Genomic DNA, 16,129 nt, shown 5'->3' with positions numbered 1-16,129 from the left:
GCTGAGTTAGAAGTAATGTCATTAACTAGCAGGAGGGCGTGGTCAAACCTGTTGTTTATATGAATGGATGTGAGCAGTAATTGGCTAATGAAGTGAACTGATTAATTAAATCCCATTTAACAATGTTCTATAAAATGCAGCCATGTTGTGGGAAAAATTAAAATGGCAGCGACTTCATTCATGAACATTCAAATAAACAGTGTAAATTTTTCACTAAAATTCTACACTAATGAGGAGAATTAAATTTAATTCACAGTTAACAATCTACATTGCAGACTAAACCAGTAGGGCTAAATAAAGGCAAGAAAACAAGGGGTTTTTTTTTCTTCCTAGATGATTGTTTCTGGTTTGGAGAGGAAGTTTAATGTCTGATATAAAACAGGTTTGCTCCTGAGCTCAGTTTAGCAGTGATTTAAACTTTAAACTGCAGTAATATTCACACAACTGGGACAATATCTTCTAAAAATTATCTTCTTATTGTAATTAAATATTCATTTTAACCTATAAATTTAAACACTGCATTGTGCTGTTAAATTCCATCATCAGGATTATTTCTGATTTCATCTCAATAACAGTGGAGTCTGGTTTAGGTTCTGCAACAAGCACTAAGGTTTTTATAAATTACTCCTAGCCTGAAAAACTCACTCTAACACTTTCATGCATAAATTACTTTAAAATACATTCAGATTCTTTAATTAAAATCATGTGATTTTTGACTAAAATCTTATGTACTATATCAAAAAGGAAAAGGATTGTACAGGAATACCATGAGTAAAGAAAAAGGATTAAATATATTTGGAAAACAAAATCCACTGTAGCTTATTTATAAACTAAAAATATTTGGGTATAAATGTTTACAGGTATAGAAAATATATATTTTTTTTTATTAAGTATAGCAATATCCTTGACACGTATAACATGGATGCAGTTTAAGTTTTTAAAAAACTACTTTCAATTGAAAATAAATTGATTGAGATTTTATATAGAATATAAAGGTAGAAAAAAAAAACATGATGCCTTGAGTCTAGGCAGCAACAATGAGCTGAAAATTAAATTAAATATAAATAAATAAATAATTTTTGATTTGCTTTATCTCCAAGTTTGGACTCATGAAAGTGCATGAAAGAGTTGAATAAATAGATGGATGGATAGATAGATAATTTTCTCTTAAAGCTGCACATTGTAGCTTTTTCTGTGGTTTTTTTTTTTTGTTTGTTTGTTTTAATCAGCCCCTTCTCCCAAGAAGCTCATCTTTATCTGAAAAGTTATCAAGAGTCTCTGCTTGTTTCCCTGTTTTTATCTGTTCCTGTTGCGCTTTGGCCACGCCCCTAATCATCATTTTCACCTGAGGCTAGTTTGTCTCAGGTGTGTCAGGTTTTGTAATCCAGCTCTGTGTAGAAAACTCTCAATTATCCCAAAAAAAAAAAAAATGCAATAAATAAAATGTTTTAAAAAAAAACTTTTATTACAAGTGTGCAAAAAAATATTTTATTTAAAATGACAAAATAGTTAAAAAAATTAAACACTGCTTTTTATTATCATGAGTCTTAACAAGTTTTAGAATTAATAAAATACAGTTAGGTAATAAATATATTTAAAATGTTTTTTTTTAATAACAATGTGAATTACACATTTTAAAAAACAACACTGTTTTTATTTAAAATGAGCAATTTATTTAAAATATTTAAAAGTTCATTTTTACTAGCATGCTTTTCACTAGCTCTGAAAGCACTAAAATAAAGTTAGCTAATAAACATGTTTAAAAGATTTTCAGGTAAGCTAATCCTTTTACTTTCAACATACAGCAGATAAAAGTGCAGTTTATCAGCATCAGCATCAGTCCGAGTTTCTGTAGGAGGAAAATTTAATCCGCATCAGCGTCATAACTGTTACTGTGTGTTTCAGCAGCTTAATAAATCTGATGCTAATAACCACAATGTCAGAATTTACTGCACGAGCTTAGCTGAAGGTTAGCATACAAGCTGCAACGTTTTAAATACTACATCTAAAACATTAGCGTAATTAAGAATTAAAACTCAGAAAATCACTTTTTATAGCATATAACACACTGACAGTATTTTTAGCACATATTTGTAAATGTTTATAATCTTCACGCTAATCAGCTAGCTAAATATGAGCTAAAATTATGAATGAATTATTAGATTATAAACATTTATAAATACCCTAGCACATATTAGCTAGCTGGCTAGTTAAGTGAGGATTTATAAATATGGCTTTCAGAAATCCTGTCAGCTTAGCTCATATTTAGCTAGCTGGCTAGCATGATGATTACAAGCATTGTAAGATAAGCTAGCACAGAGACGATTGTGTGAATGTTAATGAATGCTTTAAAATCTTCTCAGAAGTCTTGTTAGCTGGCCGTAATCTTCACTGTTAACGCTAGTCAGCTAGCTAAATGTATAATCTTCAGTTCTAACACTAGTCAGCTAGCTAAATGTATAATCTTCAGTTCTAACGCTAGTCAGCTAGCTAAATGTATAATCTTCACTGTCAATGCTAGTCAGCTAGCTAAATGTATAATCTTCACTCTTAGCGCTATGTATAATGTATAGATAAATGTATAATCTTTACTTCTAACGCTAGTCAGCTAGCTAAATGTATAATCTTCAGTTCTAACGCTAGTCAGCTAGCTAAATGTATAATCTACACTGTTAGCGCTAGTCAGCTAGCTAAATGTATAATCTTCAGTTCTAACGCTAGTCAGCTAGCTAAATGTATAATCTTCACTGTCAATGCTAGTCAGCTAGCTAAATGTATAATCTTCACTCTTAGCGCTATGTATAATGTATAGATAAATGTATAATCTTTACTTCTAACGCTAGTCAGCTAGCTAAATGTATAATCTACACTGTTAGCGCTAGTCAGCTAGCTAAATGTATAATCTACACTGTTAGCGCTAGTCAGCTAGCTAAATATATAATCTTCATTGTTAGCGCTACTCAGCTAGCTAAACGTATAATATTATCATATATTAATGTGTATAATATTGTTTTTTCACACACATTTTCATCACACACATTTACATGATTTAAAAGAGCCAAAGGTCTCAACCTTAAGAAAGATAAATGACACCTTCAGTGGCTATTCAGCACATTTCTGTCCACACACACACACACACACACACACACACACACTCACACACACACACACACACACACACACATCGCTAACTACACACTCGCTGATCTAACACTGCTCACATTAATCGCTTCTGCTTCAGTGACCTGCATGGCTGAGTGCTGATTTAGTCATTTATTAAAAAAATTCAAAGTGGTGTGTGTGTGAGTGTGTGTGTGTGTGTGTGTGTGTATGTGAGTGTGTGTGTGAGAATGTGTGTGAGAATGTGTGTGTGAGAGTGTGTGTGTGAGGGTGTGAGTGTGTGTGTGAGTATATGTGAGTGTGTGTGTGTGTGTGTGTGTGTGTGTGAGTGTGTGTGTGTGTGTGAGTGAGTGTGTGTGTGAGTGTATGTGAGTGTGTGTGTGTGTGTGTGAGTGTGTGTGAGTGTGTGTGTGTGAGTGTGTGTGTGAGTGTGTGAGTGTGTGTGTGTGTGAGTGTGTGTGTTATCCTAATGATTGGCTTTATACATATAAAATCTTAAATATTTGAAAACTGATCAAAACAATTGAATCACTTTTTCCCACTTTCTCCAGAATCAGACTCAGATGGGGGTGTGGCCTAAATCAGACTCAGATGGAGACATGGCCTAAATCAGACTCAGATGGGGGTGTGGTCTAAATCAGACTCAGATGGGGGTGTGGTCTAAATCAGACTCAGATGGGGGTGTGGCCTAAATCAGACTCAGATGGGGGTGTGGTCTAAATCAGACTCAGATGGGGGTGTGGCCTAAATCAGACTCAGATGGTGGTGTGGTCTAAATCAGACTCAGATGGAGGCATGGCCTAAATCAGACTCAGATGGAGGTGTGACCTAAATCAGACTCAGATGGAGGCATGGCCTAAATCAGACTCAGATGTGGGCGTGGCCTAAATCAGACTCAGGTGGAGGTGTGACCTAAATCAGACTCAGGTGGAGGCATGAACTAAATCAGGCTCAGATGGAGGTGTGGTCTAAATCAGACTCAGATGGAGGCGTGGTCTAAATCAGACTCAGATGGAGGCGTGGTCTAAATCAGACTCAGATGGAGGCATGACCTAAATCAGACTCAGATGGAGGCATAGCCTAAATCAGACTCAGATGGGGGCATGAACTAAATCAGGCTCAGGTGGAGGTGTGACCTAAATCAGACTCAGGTGGAGGTGTGACCTAAATCAGACTCAGATGGGGGTGTGGCCTAAATCAGACTCAGATGGGGGTGTGGCCTAAATCAGACTCAGATGGGGGCATGGCCTAAATCAGACTCAGATGGGGGCATGGCCTAAATCAGACTCAGATGGGGGCGTGGTCTAAATCAGACTCAGATGGGGGCAATCTTCAGTTCTAACACTAGTCAGCTAGCTAAATGTATAATCTTCAGTTCTAACACTAGTCAGCTAGCTAAATGTATAATCTTCAGTTCTAACGCTAGTCAGCTAGCTAAATGTATAATCTTCAGTTCTAACGCTAGTCAGCTAGCTAAATGTATAATCTTCAGTTCTAACGCTAGTCAGCTAGCTAAATGTATAATCTTCACTGTCAATGCTAGTCAGCTAGCTAAATGTATAATCTTCATTCTTAGCGCTATGTATAATGTATAGATAAATGTATAATCTTTACTTCTAACGCTAGTCAGCTAGCTAATTGTATAATCTACACTGTTAGCGCTAGTCAGCTAGCTAAATGTATAATCTACACTGTTAGCGCTAGTCAGCTAGCTAAATATATAATCTTCATTGTTAGCGCTACTCAGACTCAGATGGAGGTGTGGCCTAAATCAGACTCAGATGGAGGTGTGGCCTAAATCAGACTCAGATCGGGGCGTGGTCTAAATCAGACTCAGGTGGAGGTGTGACCTAAATCAGACTCAGGTGGAGGTGTGACCTAAATCAGACTCAGATGGAGGTGTGGTCTAAATCAGACTCAGGTGGAGGTGTGGCCTAAATCAGACTCAGATGGAGGTGTGGCCTAAATCAGACTCAGATCGGGGCGTGGCCTAAATCAGACTCAGGTGGGGGCGTGGCCTAAATCAGACTCAGATGGAGGCGTGACCTAAATCAGACTCAGATGGAGGTGTGGCCTAAATCAGACTCAGTTCGGGGCGTGGCCTAAATCAGACTCAGATGGAGGTGTGGTCTAAATCAGACTCAGATCGGGGCGTGGCCTAAATCAGACTCAGGTGGGGGCGTGGCCTAAATCAGACTCAGATGGAGGTGTGGCCTAAATCAGACTCAGATGGAGGTGTGGCCTAAATCATACTCAGATCAGGGCGTGGCCTAAATCAGACTCAGATGGAGGCATGGCCTAAATCAGACTCAGGTGGAGGTGTGACCTAAATCAGACTCAGATGGAGGTGTGGCCTAAATCAGACTCAGATCGGGGCGTGGCCTAAATCAGACTCAGGTGGGGGCGTGGCCTAAATCAGACTCAGATGGAGGTGTGACCTAAATCAGACTCAGATGGAGGTGTGGCCTAAATCAGACTCAGTTCGGGGCGTGGCCTAAATCAGACTCAGATGGAGGTGTGGTCTAAATCAGAGTCAGATCGGGGCGTGGCCTAAATCAGACTCAGGTGGGGGCGTGGCCTAAATCAGACTCAGATGGAGGTGTGGCCTAAATCAGACTCAGATCAGGGCGTGGCCTAAATCAGACTCAGATGGAGGCATGGCCTAAATCAGACTCAGGTGGAGGTGTGACCTAAATCAGACTCAGGTGGAGATGTGACCTAAATCAAACTCAGGTGGAGGCGTGGCCTAAATCAGACTCAGATGGAGGCATGGCCTAAATCAGACTCAGATGGAGACATGAACTAAATCAGACCCAGGTGGAGGTGTGACCTAAATCAGACTCAGGTGGAGGTGTGACCTAAATCAGACTCAGGTGGAGGTGTGACCTAAATCAGACTCAGATGGGGCGTGGCCTAAATCAGACTCAGGTGGAGGTGTGACCTAAATCAGACTCAGGTGGAGGTGTGACCTAAATCAGACTCAGGTGGAGGTGTGACCTAAATCAGACTCAGATGGGGCGTGGCCTAAATCAGACTCAGGTGGAGGTGTGACCTAAATCAGACTCAGGTGGAGGTGTGACCTAAATCAGACTCAGGTGGAGGTGTGACCTAAATCAGACTCAGATGGGGGCGTGGTGTAAATCAGACTCAGGTGGGGGCGTGAACTAAATCATACTCGGATGGGGGCGTGGTGTAAATCAGACTCAGATGGGGGCGTGGCCTAAATCAGACTCAGATGATAAAGATGGATAAAGTTCGCGATTGTCGAAGCAAATTTAACGTACATGATCCAGAGATACTCATCACTCTGAAACTCTGTGTATCAGAATTAAACGTAGGTAAATAAACATTCTGCTTTCAACCAATGAAAACACACCGCACTGATTATATTAGTGAATAAATACACAAACATGTTTGTGATATAATTTGATATAATTGCTGTATTAGCTGAAATTAACACTCAGCACTTTTGACCTCGTTGTAATTAGCGTGGAGCGTTCATGGAGAACGACACGGCGTTTCTGTGATGCTAATGACTCACACGATGCAGCGTAATGAAGACGGAGGCGACCGTGATTAACACCGAGCGAATAAATAAAGCGTTAATAAATAGAGAAGCGGACGAGGACGGAGGAAGAGGAGAGGGACGACGATTCAGGACGATGGACTCAACCCTCAGGACAGAGCAGTCTCACTTAATCTGAATTCAGTGTTATGATAAATTGTTTTTTGTTTGTGTCCATTATTATTATTATTATTATTATTATTGTTGTTGTTGTTGTTATATGTGTGTGTTTAATGTTTAATGTCTGTAAGTTTTCCCTGCTATTTTGAGTGACCAGCGATTAAGTGATGGATGACGTCCTTTCTGTAAATAAATAAATAAATAAATAATACATCAGAGGAAAATTTATTGAACATGCAGCACTTTTGATAAGAAAACACTTAAGGAAATTACACACACATCCTCGAGCTAATTCATCTTCTATCTAACAAGGCAGGAACATTTATTATGTTTAAAGCACAAAGCAATCCATTATCCATCTCGGCTACTCGCATGATTTATTTTTGTTCTCGTCTCCTTTTAAAAACGCCGTTTAAAAGCCCAGCGGTGTGTTTTTATATATATATCATATCTGCATTATACTCTACAGTCTGGTTTAAATACAGTACAAATTTAACATTTTATTCAGAAATACAATGAAAAAAAAAACACTAAAATGTAGTTAATATACCACTTAAAATATCACTTTTCAGTCTCTTTTCTCCTGAATATAATAACCAGCTGTTAGTAAAACACTGACACGAAGCAGAAGCTGATTATTTTCCTATAACAGCACATCACTAAGTGCTTTATTCCTCTCGTACCACAGCAATTCACCAACAGTTAAACTGTTTTATTTGTTAGAGAACACATCATACTTTTTAACCATTTATAGTTACATTTAATATTCAGTGAAACAAGTTAGTTCCTTTTGTCACTTACGTTATAGCAGCTATAAACACTCGTTCCCTCAGCAGCTTCTCTTTATTCTCTCTCTTCAAGTTAATAAGACAAAAAAAAACGCAGCTTGTTACGCATGTTACTGAGAAACCGCAAAGAAGCGTAAACTCCTCCGTCCTGAAGACGTCGGAAAACTTAAAGTTACAGCTTTACCTCTGACTGTTACAAAGCGCTGACACTGGAGACTCCTTCCATCATTGTTACATAAACGTCTTCTTACATACCAACGATTGCACACGTTTTTAATTATCAGTCAACTGTGAATGAGCTGTTACTATAGAAACGATAACGTATCAGAGCGAGCGCATTAATATAAACCTGCGCTACTGTCAGAGCTGCTGTTATAGAAAACTAATCAACACCTTCTGACCAATCACAGTTCAGAACTCAGCAGTGCTGTGATGTCAGTGATAATAAATTATAAACAAATCTTCCCACTTTTAGAGAATAAAGTGATTCAATGTTAAAAATCCAGTAAAATTCACATTTACACTTAAAGACAGAATTATAAAGATGTGAAACATTCAGTAGAAATAAAATGGAAATAATTTTATCTGTAAATAATTCTACACTAATAAATGCAGGAAATTCTTCATTTAAAGTAATAAATTATTTTTGTGATTATTTTAGATTAAAGGTATTTTTTCCCCTGCATTTCTTGTTTCAATTTTTTCTTTTCTGTGTGTTTTCTGTCTTTTTTTACTTTCTTTTTTCTTTCTGTTGTCTTTCTTTGTTCATTTTATTGTTTCTTTCTTTTGTCTGTTTTTGTTACATCTTTCTTTCTTCCTGTCCTTCTGTTTTTTTACTCTTTTACATCTTTTTCTTACAATCTCGCAATTTTTTTCACTTTCTTTCTTTCTGTCTTTTTCTTTATGTCATCGTAATATCATTTCTTTTTTGTCTTTCTCTCATTCTCTCTTCCTTCCTTCTCTTTTTCTTTCTTTTCACCATATTTCATCCATTTTCTCATCATCTCCAGACCATCTCCATCTCTTTCACTCTTTTCCTCTCTTGTTTTCCCTGTCACCTCTCACTCCATCTCTTTTCTTCTTTCTTTCTCTCCATCTGTTTCCTCTCACTTCCTGTCTACTTTGACCAGTTCCTATTTGTGTCTCAGCCATTTCTCCGTCTCTTCCCTTTCTTTTTTCCTCTCATTCCTTGTCTCTCCATCTCTTTTCTGTCATTTCATCATTTCACATTCCCTTCTCTCTCTCTGTCTTTCTCCATCAACCACATTTCTCTCATCCTCTCCCCCTCTCTCTGTTTCTTCCTTTCACCATCTCATCCCTTTATATCCGTCTCTAACCTTCTCCCCATTCCCTCATTCTCTCTCTCTCTCTCTCTCTCTCTCTCTCTCTGTCTCTCTCTGTCTCTCTCATTTTTTTCATCTCCACCCGTCTCCATTCATCACGCTTTTCTCTCTAATTCTGCTTTAATAACCCAGAGCTTTCATTTATCACAGTATTGAAGAGCGTCAGGTCATCCAGAGGTCACCGTCGCAAACACACACACACACACACACACAAAGCATGAAGGAGGAATGCAGAAGAAATAGAAATATTTAGAAACAGTTCACGAATTAAGAGACTTTAATGATGAGCACTTTAAGGCGGTTTTAAAACAACCTGAATTACATCAACACACACACACACACACACACACAGCGTGAAACACACAGACACACACACACACACACACACACAGCGTGAAACACACAGACACACACACAGACACACAGCGTGAAACACACACACACACACAGACATACAGCATGAAACACACACACGAGGCTGAAAGGCAGACCAAATGTCTGTGTGTTTCATGCTATGTGTGTGTGTGTCTGTTTCACACTGTGTGTCTGTGTGTGGGTGTGTGTGCATGTGTGTCTATGTGTTTCATGCAATGTGTGTGTGTCTGTGTGTCTGTGTGTTTCACTCTATGTGTGTGTGTGTCTGTGTGTTTCATGCTATGTGTGTGTGTGTGTTTCACACTGTGTGTCTGTGTGTCTGTGTGTTTCATGCTAGGTGTGTCTGTGTGTGTTTGACACTGTGTGTGTGTCTGTGTGTTTCACTCTATGTGTGTGTGTGTGGGTGTGTGTGTTTCACGCTGTGTGTGTGTGTGTGTGTGTTTCACGCTGTGTGGGTGTGTGTGTGTCTCTCTTCACAGCAGACGGCGTCTCTCCCTGGCAGTTATCGAGGCTGATCAGGTTAACTCTCGCTCCTGTAGCGTTCAGCGTCGTGTTCAGACCTGCTTTCAATTTCATCACTAAACACTAAACTCTAAACTTTACATTATTTATATTAGAATTAAATCAAATATTTATTAAATATTTCATATTTAGCATCAGAACATCACAATGACCTGAGCATCATTTCTGAAATACATCTAGAAAAATATAATAAAAATAATAATTGTAAATATTTACAGATTTACTGTAAAAATAAATATAAAATAATAATAATATAAAATACTTTAGTCAGAACTTCATTAATGAAATGTATAAAGTAATAAATATAAAATTAGAAAAAAATTAAATAAAGAAATAATGCAACAGAAAAAATACCAAAAAATAGAAACTATAATTATTAAAGAAATTATTTTGTTTTACTATTTATATTTGACATCCCAATAAATATTTATTACATTTATCATACATTACATTTTTACTAAATTAATGTTTTTATTACACCACTATCAGAATGTCAGAACGACAAAACAGCTACAGAAATATAATCAATTTGTTTATTGTAAATATTTATAGATTTATTGAGATTGTTATGAAAATAGTGTGAATGATTTTAATAATTAATAATTTTATTACACTTTGTTTCTGTCGGAATGTCAAAATGACTGAAATAATAAAAATAAAAATATAAAATTAAATATAAAAAATAACAGAGACAGAAATATAATAATTAGAGGAACTGAACAAACAACAAACTTCTGATGTTGAAAAAAAAAAATCATTTTTAATTTTTAAGTTTTGAGTCTTTTTTTCTTACAGAACATGTCAGTGTTTGAAGCAGGATTCATATAAAAACAGAAAAATGTTTAAAACGAATCTAATCGTAACAAAATTAACAGATTTACTCGGACTAGATTTAATAAAACGTCTCTTATTATTATTATAACGAACGAGTTTGACGAGCCGTGACACACGGAAATATAATACAGAAGAGACTCCGCCCACTTTCTTTATAAAATATTTACAGTTAGCAAATACAAAAACTATAAAACGGTTCACACTTGCAGTGTTTATTATTTATTTATTTATTATTATACACTCGAGTGAAACAAATAATAATAAAATGTAACGATGAGGAGTTCACTCAGCACAGAAAAGAAAATATCTCTCTTTCTCTCCATCTTTGTTTTCTTTCTTTACAACTTTCTGTTGTAATTTTTTTCTTTCCATTCTTTCTTTCTTTTTCTTTCTTTCTATTACACCTTTCTGTTATGATATTTATTTATTTATTTCTATTTCATTTTTCTTTCTTTACTTCATTTTTCCCCCCATTATGTCTTTCTGTCTGTTTCTTTTTTCTTTCTTTATATTTCTCTTGTAATTTTTCTTTCATTCATTTTTTATTTCTGCACATCTCTATGTTGTGATTTTTTTTTCTTTCTTTCTTTCTTTCTATTATGCCTTTCTGTCTGTTATGTCTTTATTTATTTCTTTCCATTTTTCTTTCATTCTTTACATCTTTCTATTGCAATTTTTCTTTCTTTCTATTTCAAATAAAATGCAGTAACTGAGTATTTTAGAAAAGAAAAAGAGAAAGATTTTGTAGCTTATTAAAGGAGCAATTCAGCCAAAATAAAACGTATGCAATGTTTTTCTTTACTCCGAGTTTAGTCGCTCGGTCGAGACGTGTTCGCTGTGTGAAGTTTGTTCTGTGTCTTTTGTTTTGTACTGAAGCTACAAGGTTAATGCTGCTAACAGGTAATGGAAGCTAATAGCCTCCAGATTAGCATCATGTACTAAATATATAGCTATAGATACGTGTACTGTACATATAACAGCGTGGTATTTGTGTATAGTCAGTCGTCTGATTGACTATACTTGAGATAAAGGACGCACTGAGTGTAGTGTACTTTATATAAAACAATATATACAAATAAAAACATTCTGTAAGTGTTCAGTCACTTGGTGAGCAAACCCAACACCCCTATCTGCTCTAATTTGGTTCGAGCCACAGAAGCCCAGCCCTTATTGGCCAGCGGGTTCCTGGGTGAAGGGTGCATGATTCCCTCCACCTTCACTTCCACTCCGGCTTCGGCGAGGCTGCGTCGGGCTCGCTGCTCCGCCACCTTGCCCACTCCGATCACCATGGAAACGCCGAGGGCACGTACCACTTGGCACAGCGTGGCATCGCAGTGGCTCAGCAGCGTGGCGCGGTCTTCGGCGGGCATCTCGGGGGGCGTCACGTTCTTCCCCGACTCGGCCATGAACATCAGCGGGCACAGGTTATGGACGAAACAGTGACGGAAAAAGTGTTCGGGTTCTCCGCAGAGCTCCTGGAAGAAACTCCAGAACCGCGCGCCACTCACTTCGCTCTGAGAGCACAGAAAGCCTCTGATTGGACGTTTCGGATGCTCTTTAGGAGGATGACCCACCTCTCCGGAGATCTTCAGCCAATCACGCACAGCCTTTACCTCACCAAATGGAACCTGAAAAGGAGAATTAAAAAAAGAGAAATAATAATAATAAAATAATGATAAAATACTGAGTGATGGAGCAGAGTGACTGTTACCACCCTGAAGTTGATTACTTTCCTACAACAGCACAACCCCAAGTGTTTTATCCTGTTTACAGCACAGCACTTTGACTGAAAACCATTTCAATATTTTTAATTAATTAAATAATGACATATTGTAAAGAGTAAGCTCTTCTGTCCTGAGAACGTAAAGTTCCAGCTTTACTGTTACAAAGCGCTGACACTGGAGACTCCTTCCATTAATGTTAAATAAACTTCACCTTACAAAGAACGTCACCATGTCGACAATTACACATGGGTTTTTAATCCATCTATTTTCTGTTCTATAAATCCTGACTCCTTAATGAAGGAAAGTAAACATTTAAATATAAATGAAGACATCATCATTAAATATCTAAATGTTATTATTTATAAAGAAGTGTATTAAAGTATTATTAATATATAATTCATTAACATCTGTAAGAGATAAAGAGATTGTCGTACTCCGGTCTGCGCCATGCCGAACGGTCCCGGGTTCATCCCCAGGAACAGGACGCTCTGTCCGCCGTGGCAGTATTTCTCAGCATAGAGACGGTGCGTGTCCCACGCGTACTCCAGCGGGTTGTACACATAACGCACCGGATCCCTAAAGGTCAAAGTTCGCAGACGAGCGCTGAGTTCCAGCTCAGCCTGGAGAAACTGAGCCACTGCTGGGGAGCAGTCTGGGAAAAATCCATCTGGGTTTGAGATGATTTTCTCCGCCTGCTGTTCCTCCTCCTGAGCCGAGTCTCCTTTATCCAACCTGCAGGTGCAAATAAACAACCGGATTTAATCTAATCAATCATTTATAAAATGCTTATACACATGTTATAGATACAGATATAATCATTATTACAAACAATGAAATTGGAATTTTCAAGCTAGAAAAACAGCAATCATTCTAATCATCAACACCGACGCTAATCTTTAATTAACTTTTTTAAAATTTTATTTATATTTCTAATCATCTGAAGTTTATTTGTTTGTATTTCATAGTAAAACACAGTCCATCTTCTATAAAGTCCTTTCTCAAATCACTTCTCTAAGGTAGAAACTGGAGTGGGTGTGTACAAATATTATATATATATATATATATATATATATATATATATATATATATATATATATATATATATATATACAGGGTTTTACAGTAAGCACAAGGCGCCTGTATTAGATCAGATGTAGAAACTAGAAAAGTTTACAGCAGAAAAGTTTACAATAGAAAAGTTTACAGCAGAAAAGTTTACAGTAGAAATGTTTACATAGGAAAGTTTATAATAGAAAAGTTTACAATAGAAACATTTACAGCAGAAAAGTTTACAATAGAAAAGTTTACAGCAGAAATGTTTACAATAGAAAAGTTTACAGCAGAAAAGTTTACAATAGAAATGTTTACAGCAGAAAAGTTTATGATAGAAAAGTTTACAGAAGAAATGTTTACAATAGAAAAGTTTACAGCAGAAATGTTTACAATAGAAAAGTTTACAGCAGAAAAGTTTACAATAGAAATGTTTACAGCAGAAATTGTTTATAATAGAAAAGTTTACATTAGAAAAGTTTCTTTCCTCCTAAAACAGACGAGTGAGCTATTTCCCCCCCCCATGCGCCTGCTGGTTACTGTAAAACAGAAGCAGAATGGGCTCGAGTGAAAACTCACACCAGAATACCGGCCTGAAAAAGTTCCTCATTCCGCTGAAGTGCTGTTTCAGCTTATTTTTGGTCAAAATTTTTCAGTGGCAATTTTATTAAATATCTTTAACTGATGTTTACTATGTATTTGTCTAATGTTAGCTAAGTGGAACACACACACATAGATGTTATTTCAAAACTTTCCCCATTTATCGTAACAGAAAGCGAGTCTGTGATGTGAGCTGAGAGGAAGGGGGCGGGGCTTCCAGCGATGTCCGTCAATAACACCTACACAACTGTCAGTCATTCCAGATTCAAATGCTGATTGGTTCATCAGTAACAACCACAGCAGAGTACTCTGATGTTAAAATGCGGCGCTTCTACGCAACACGCTTAAGATACGGACAATACGACAAACAGATACGTGAACAAATGGATACTTTTCTACGATACGTGATATGTATGACAAGACGCACGTCTCAGTCAGCTCACTAGTTCAGTACCCAGGGCGCTGATCAGGGAGGCGGCCATTTTAAGTGCTGTCTCAATCGCAAAATCCTTCCAGTGCACTGGAACGTTCGCTCACTAAAAAAATCCCACAACGCACCGCAAAAACCCGGGAGCATCAACGCTCACTACGTTCCCTTACAGGAAATGACATCATGTTTTCTGAAGCCTCTCAGCTCGAAAAAAATGATGGACAAACTGTCAGCCAACTTCGTCTACAAATATAAGTAGCTTGTTATCATTGTTGTAGCTCTCAAATGATTACTTACGTAAGCGATTTTAACTTTATTTGACGTTGTGTTTGAGTTTAACGACTTTTAATTGTTTAATGATTTAAAAAAATCCACTAGCGAGCCTACGATCCTGCTCGAAGCACCGTGACAGAAACGCATGTGATTAAGCTAACAAATTTATATGATATAGAACGTCAGAAGGATATCGGTCCTGCCTGTTGGTGATAAACACCAGTGGAGACGTTTTACAACGCAAGTACATCGTCATGGCACCGAAAATTGAGTCATCAGTGTCACAATGTGTAGGGAGCCGGGGTCCTAGTGCACGAAGTCGCGTACACGATCTAATGATTCACCACCGAGGGAGCTAGCGAGCTGATTGAGACGCTCCCTGAGATATAAAACATCCAGAAAAACAGCTGCATTGCATTTAAAAGAACCTGTGAAAAAAACTGTTTTTAACGATACTTTTAAAGACGTCTGAAATCACCAAAATGTAAAAATGTTAAAGATTCGATCCATAATTTTAACATCAAACTATTTTTAGCACATCAGCAGCATCCAATCAGTTTCTTCATATAATTGTTTTGTTTACAAATTATTAAGAGATATCATGATATATTTTGAAGAGTGTGACATAATTACTGTGACATAATTTATCACAATATTGATATTAAATCATTATTTCGCCCAGATCTCGCAGTTTTATTAGATTATAATCTAAAGCATAAAACGCTTCACTTTCACAAATAATTTTTGTGAAAATTATTTTCCACTACCACCACCATGTTTCTTTTACTCATATCTCTGGTGCAAGAAATCACAGGAATGTAATATATTTTACAGAATACTGATGTGATGGTTTACATATGACTCCCTACTTCCTGCATAAGTGAACTACAAAGTGTACACTCTGACTAGTGCACTATAAATATGCAATATAGACGTTTGGGATTCAGCCCCAAACTGACATAACTAGCAATAAATACATATTTTTGTGTGCAAGAAAGCTTCAAAAACCTCACTATGGTATTTCCAGGAAATGTCTTATCTCCTAATATCTTTAAAACCCTCTGAGCTTTTTCAGTGTCGTAAATAACAAAAGAGCTGCAGTGCTTCCGGAATAAACGCGTTTATTAGACGCATAATCAAAACTAGTGGAATAAAACAGAAAAGCAAACTTCATGCTCTTTTTGTCGATTCATATATTTGCCTATTTTAATGAACGGATATACAAAAAAATATCCTTTTTACCTCGGAAGATCATTGTGTCCTAGCATTCTCCGGTAGCTTTCCGGCAACAAAGAGACATTGGAGCCGTGGTGCATTCTGGGATGTGTAGTTTTTTTGGGGGTTTTTGTCTTCTTTTTAAACAGACAATTACCTCGTAAAACACG

The 16,129-nt window shown here is 37.2% G+C and overlaps 1 protein-coding gene across 1 annotated transcript; it reads right to left on the bottom strand.

Moving 5' to 3' along the window:
• Positions 1–10,577: 10,577 nt before the first annotated feature.
• Positions 10,578–16,129, bottom strand: smug1 (single-strand-selective monofunctional uracil-DNA glycosylase 1). Its single transcript, XM_026932826.3, has 3 exons — positions 15,987–16,129; positions 12,826–13,123; positions 10,578–12,295 (listed from the first exon to the last, which is right to left on the bottom strand). Exons 1-3 carry the CDS (start codon positions 16,058–16,060, stop codon positions 11,768–11,770), a joined length of 900 nt encoding a protein of 299 aa, XP_026788627.2. The 5' UTR covers positions 16,061–16,129; the 3' UTR covers positions 10,578–11,767.

Source organism: Pangasianodon hypophthalmus, chromosome 20 (genome assembly GCF_027358585.1).
Source record: "Pangasianodon hypophthalmus isolate fPanHyp1 chromosome 20, fPanHyp1.pri, whole genome shotgun sequence".
Taxonomy (NCBI): domain Eukaryota; kingdom Metazoa; phylum Chordata; class Actinopteri; order Siluriformes; family Pangasiidae; genus Pangasianodon; species Pangasianodon hypophthalmus.
Note: the sequence above shows the minus strand (reverse complement) of the source record. Positions and strands in the feature narration are given on the sequence as shown.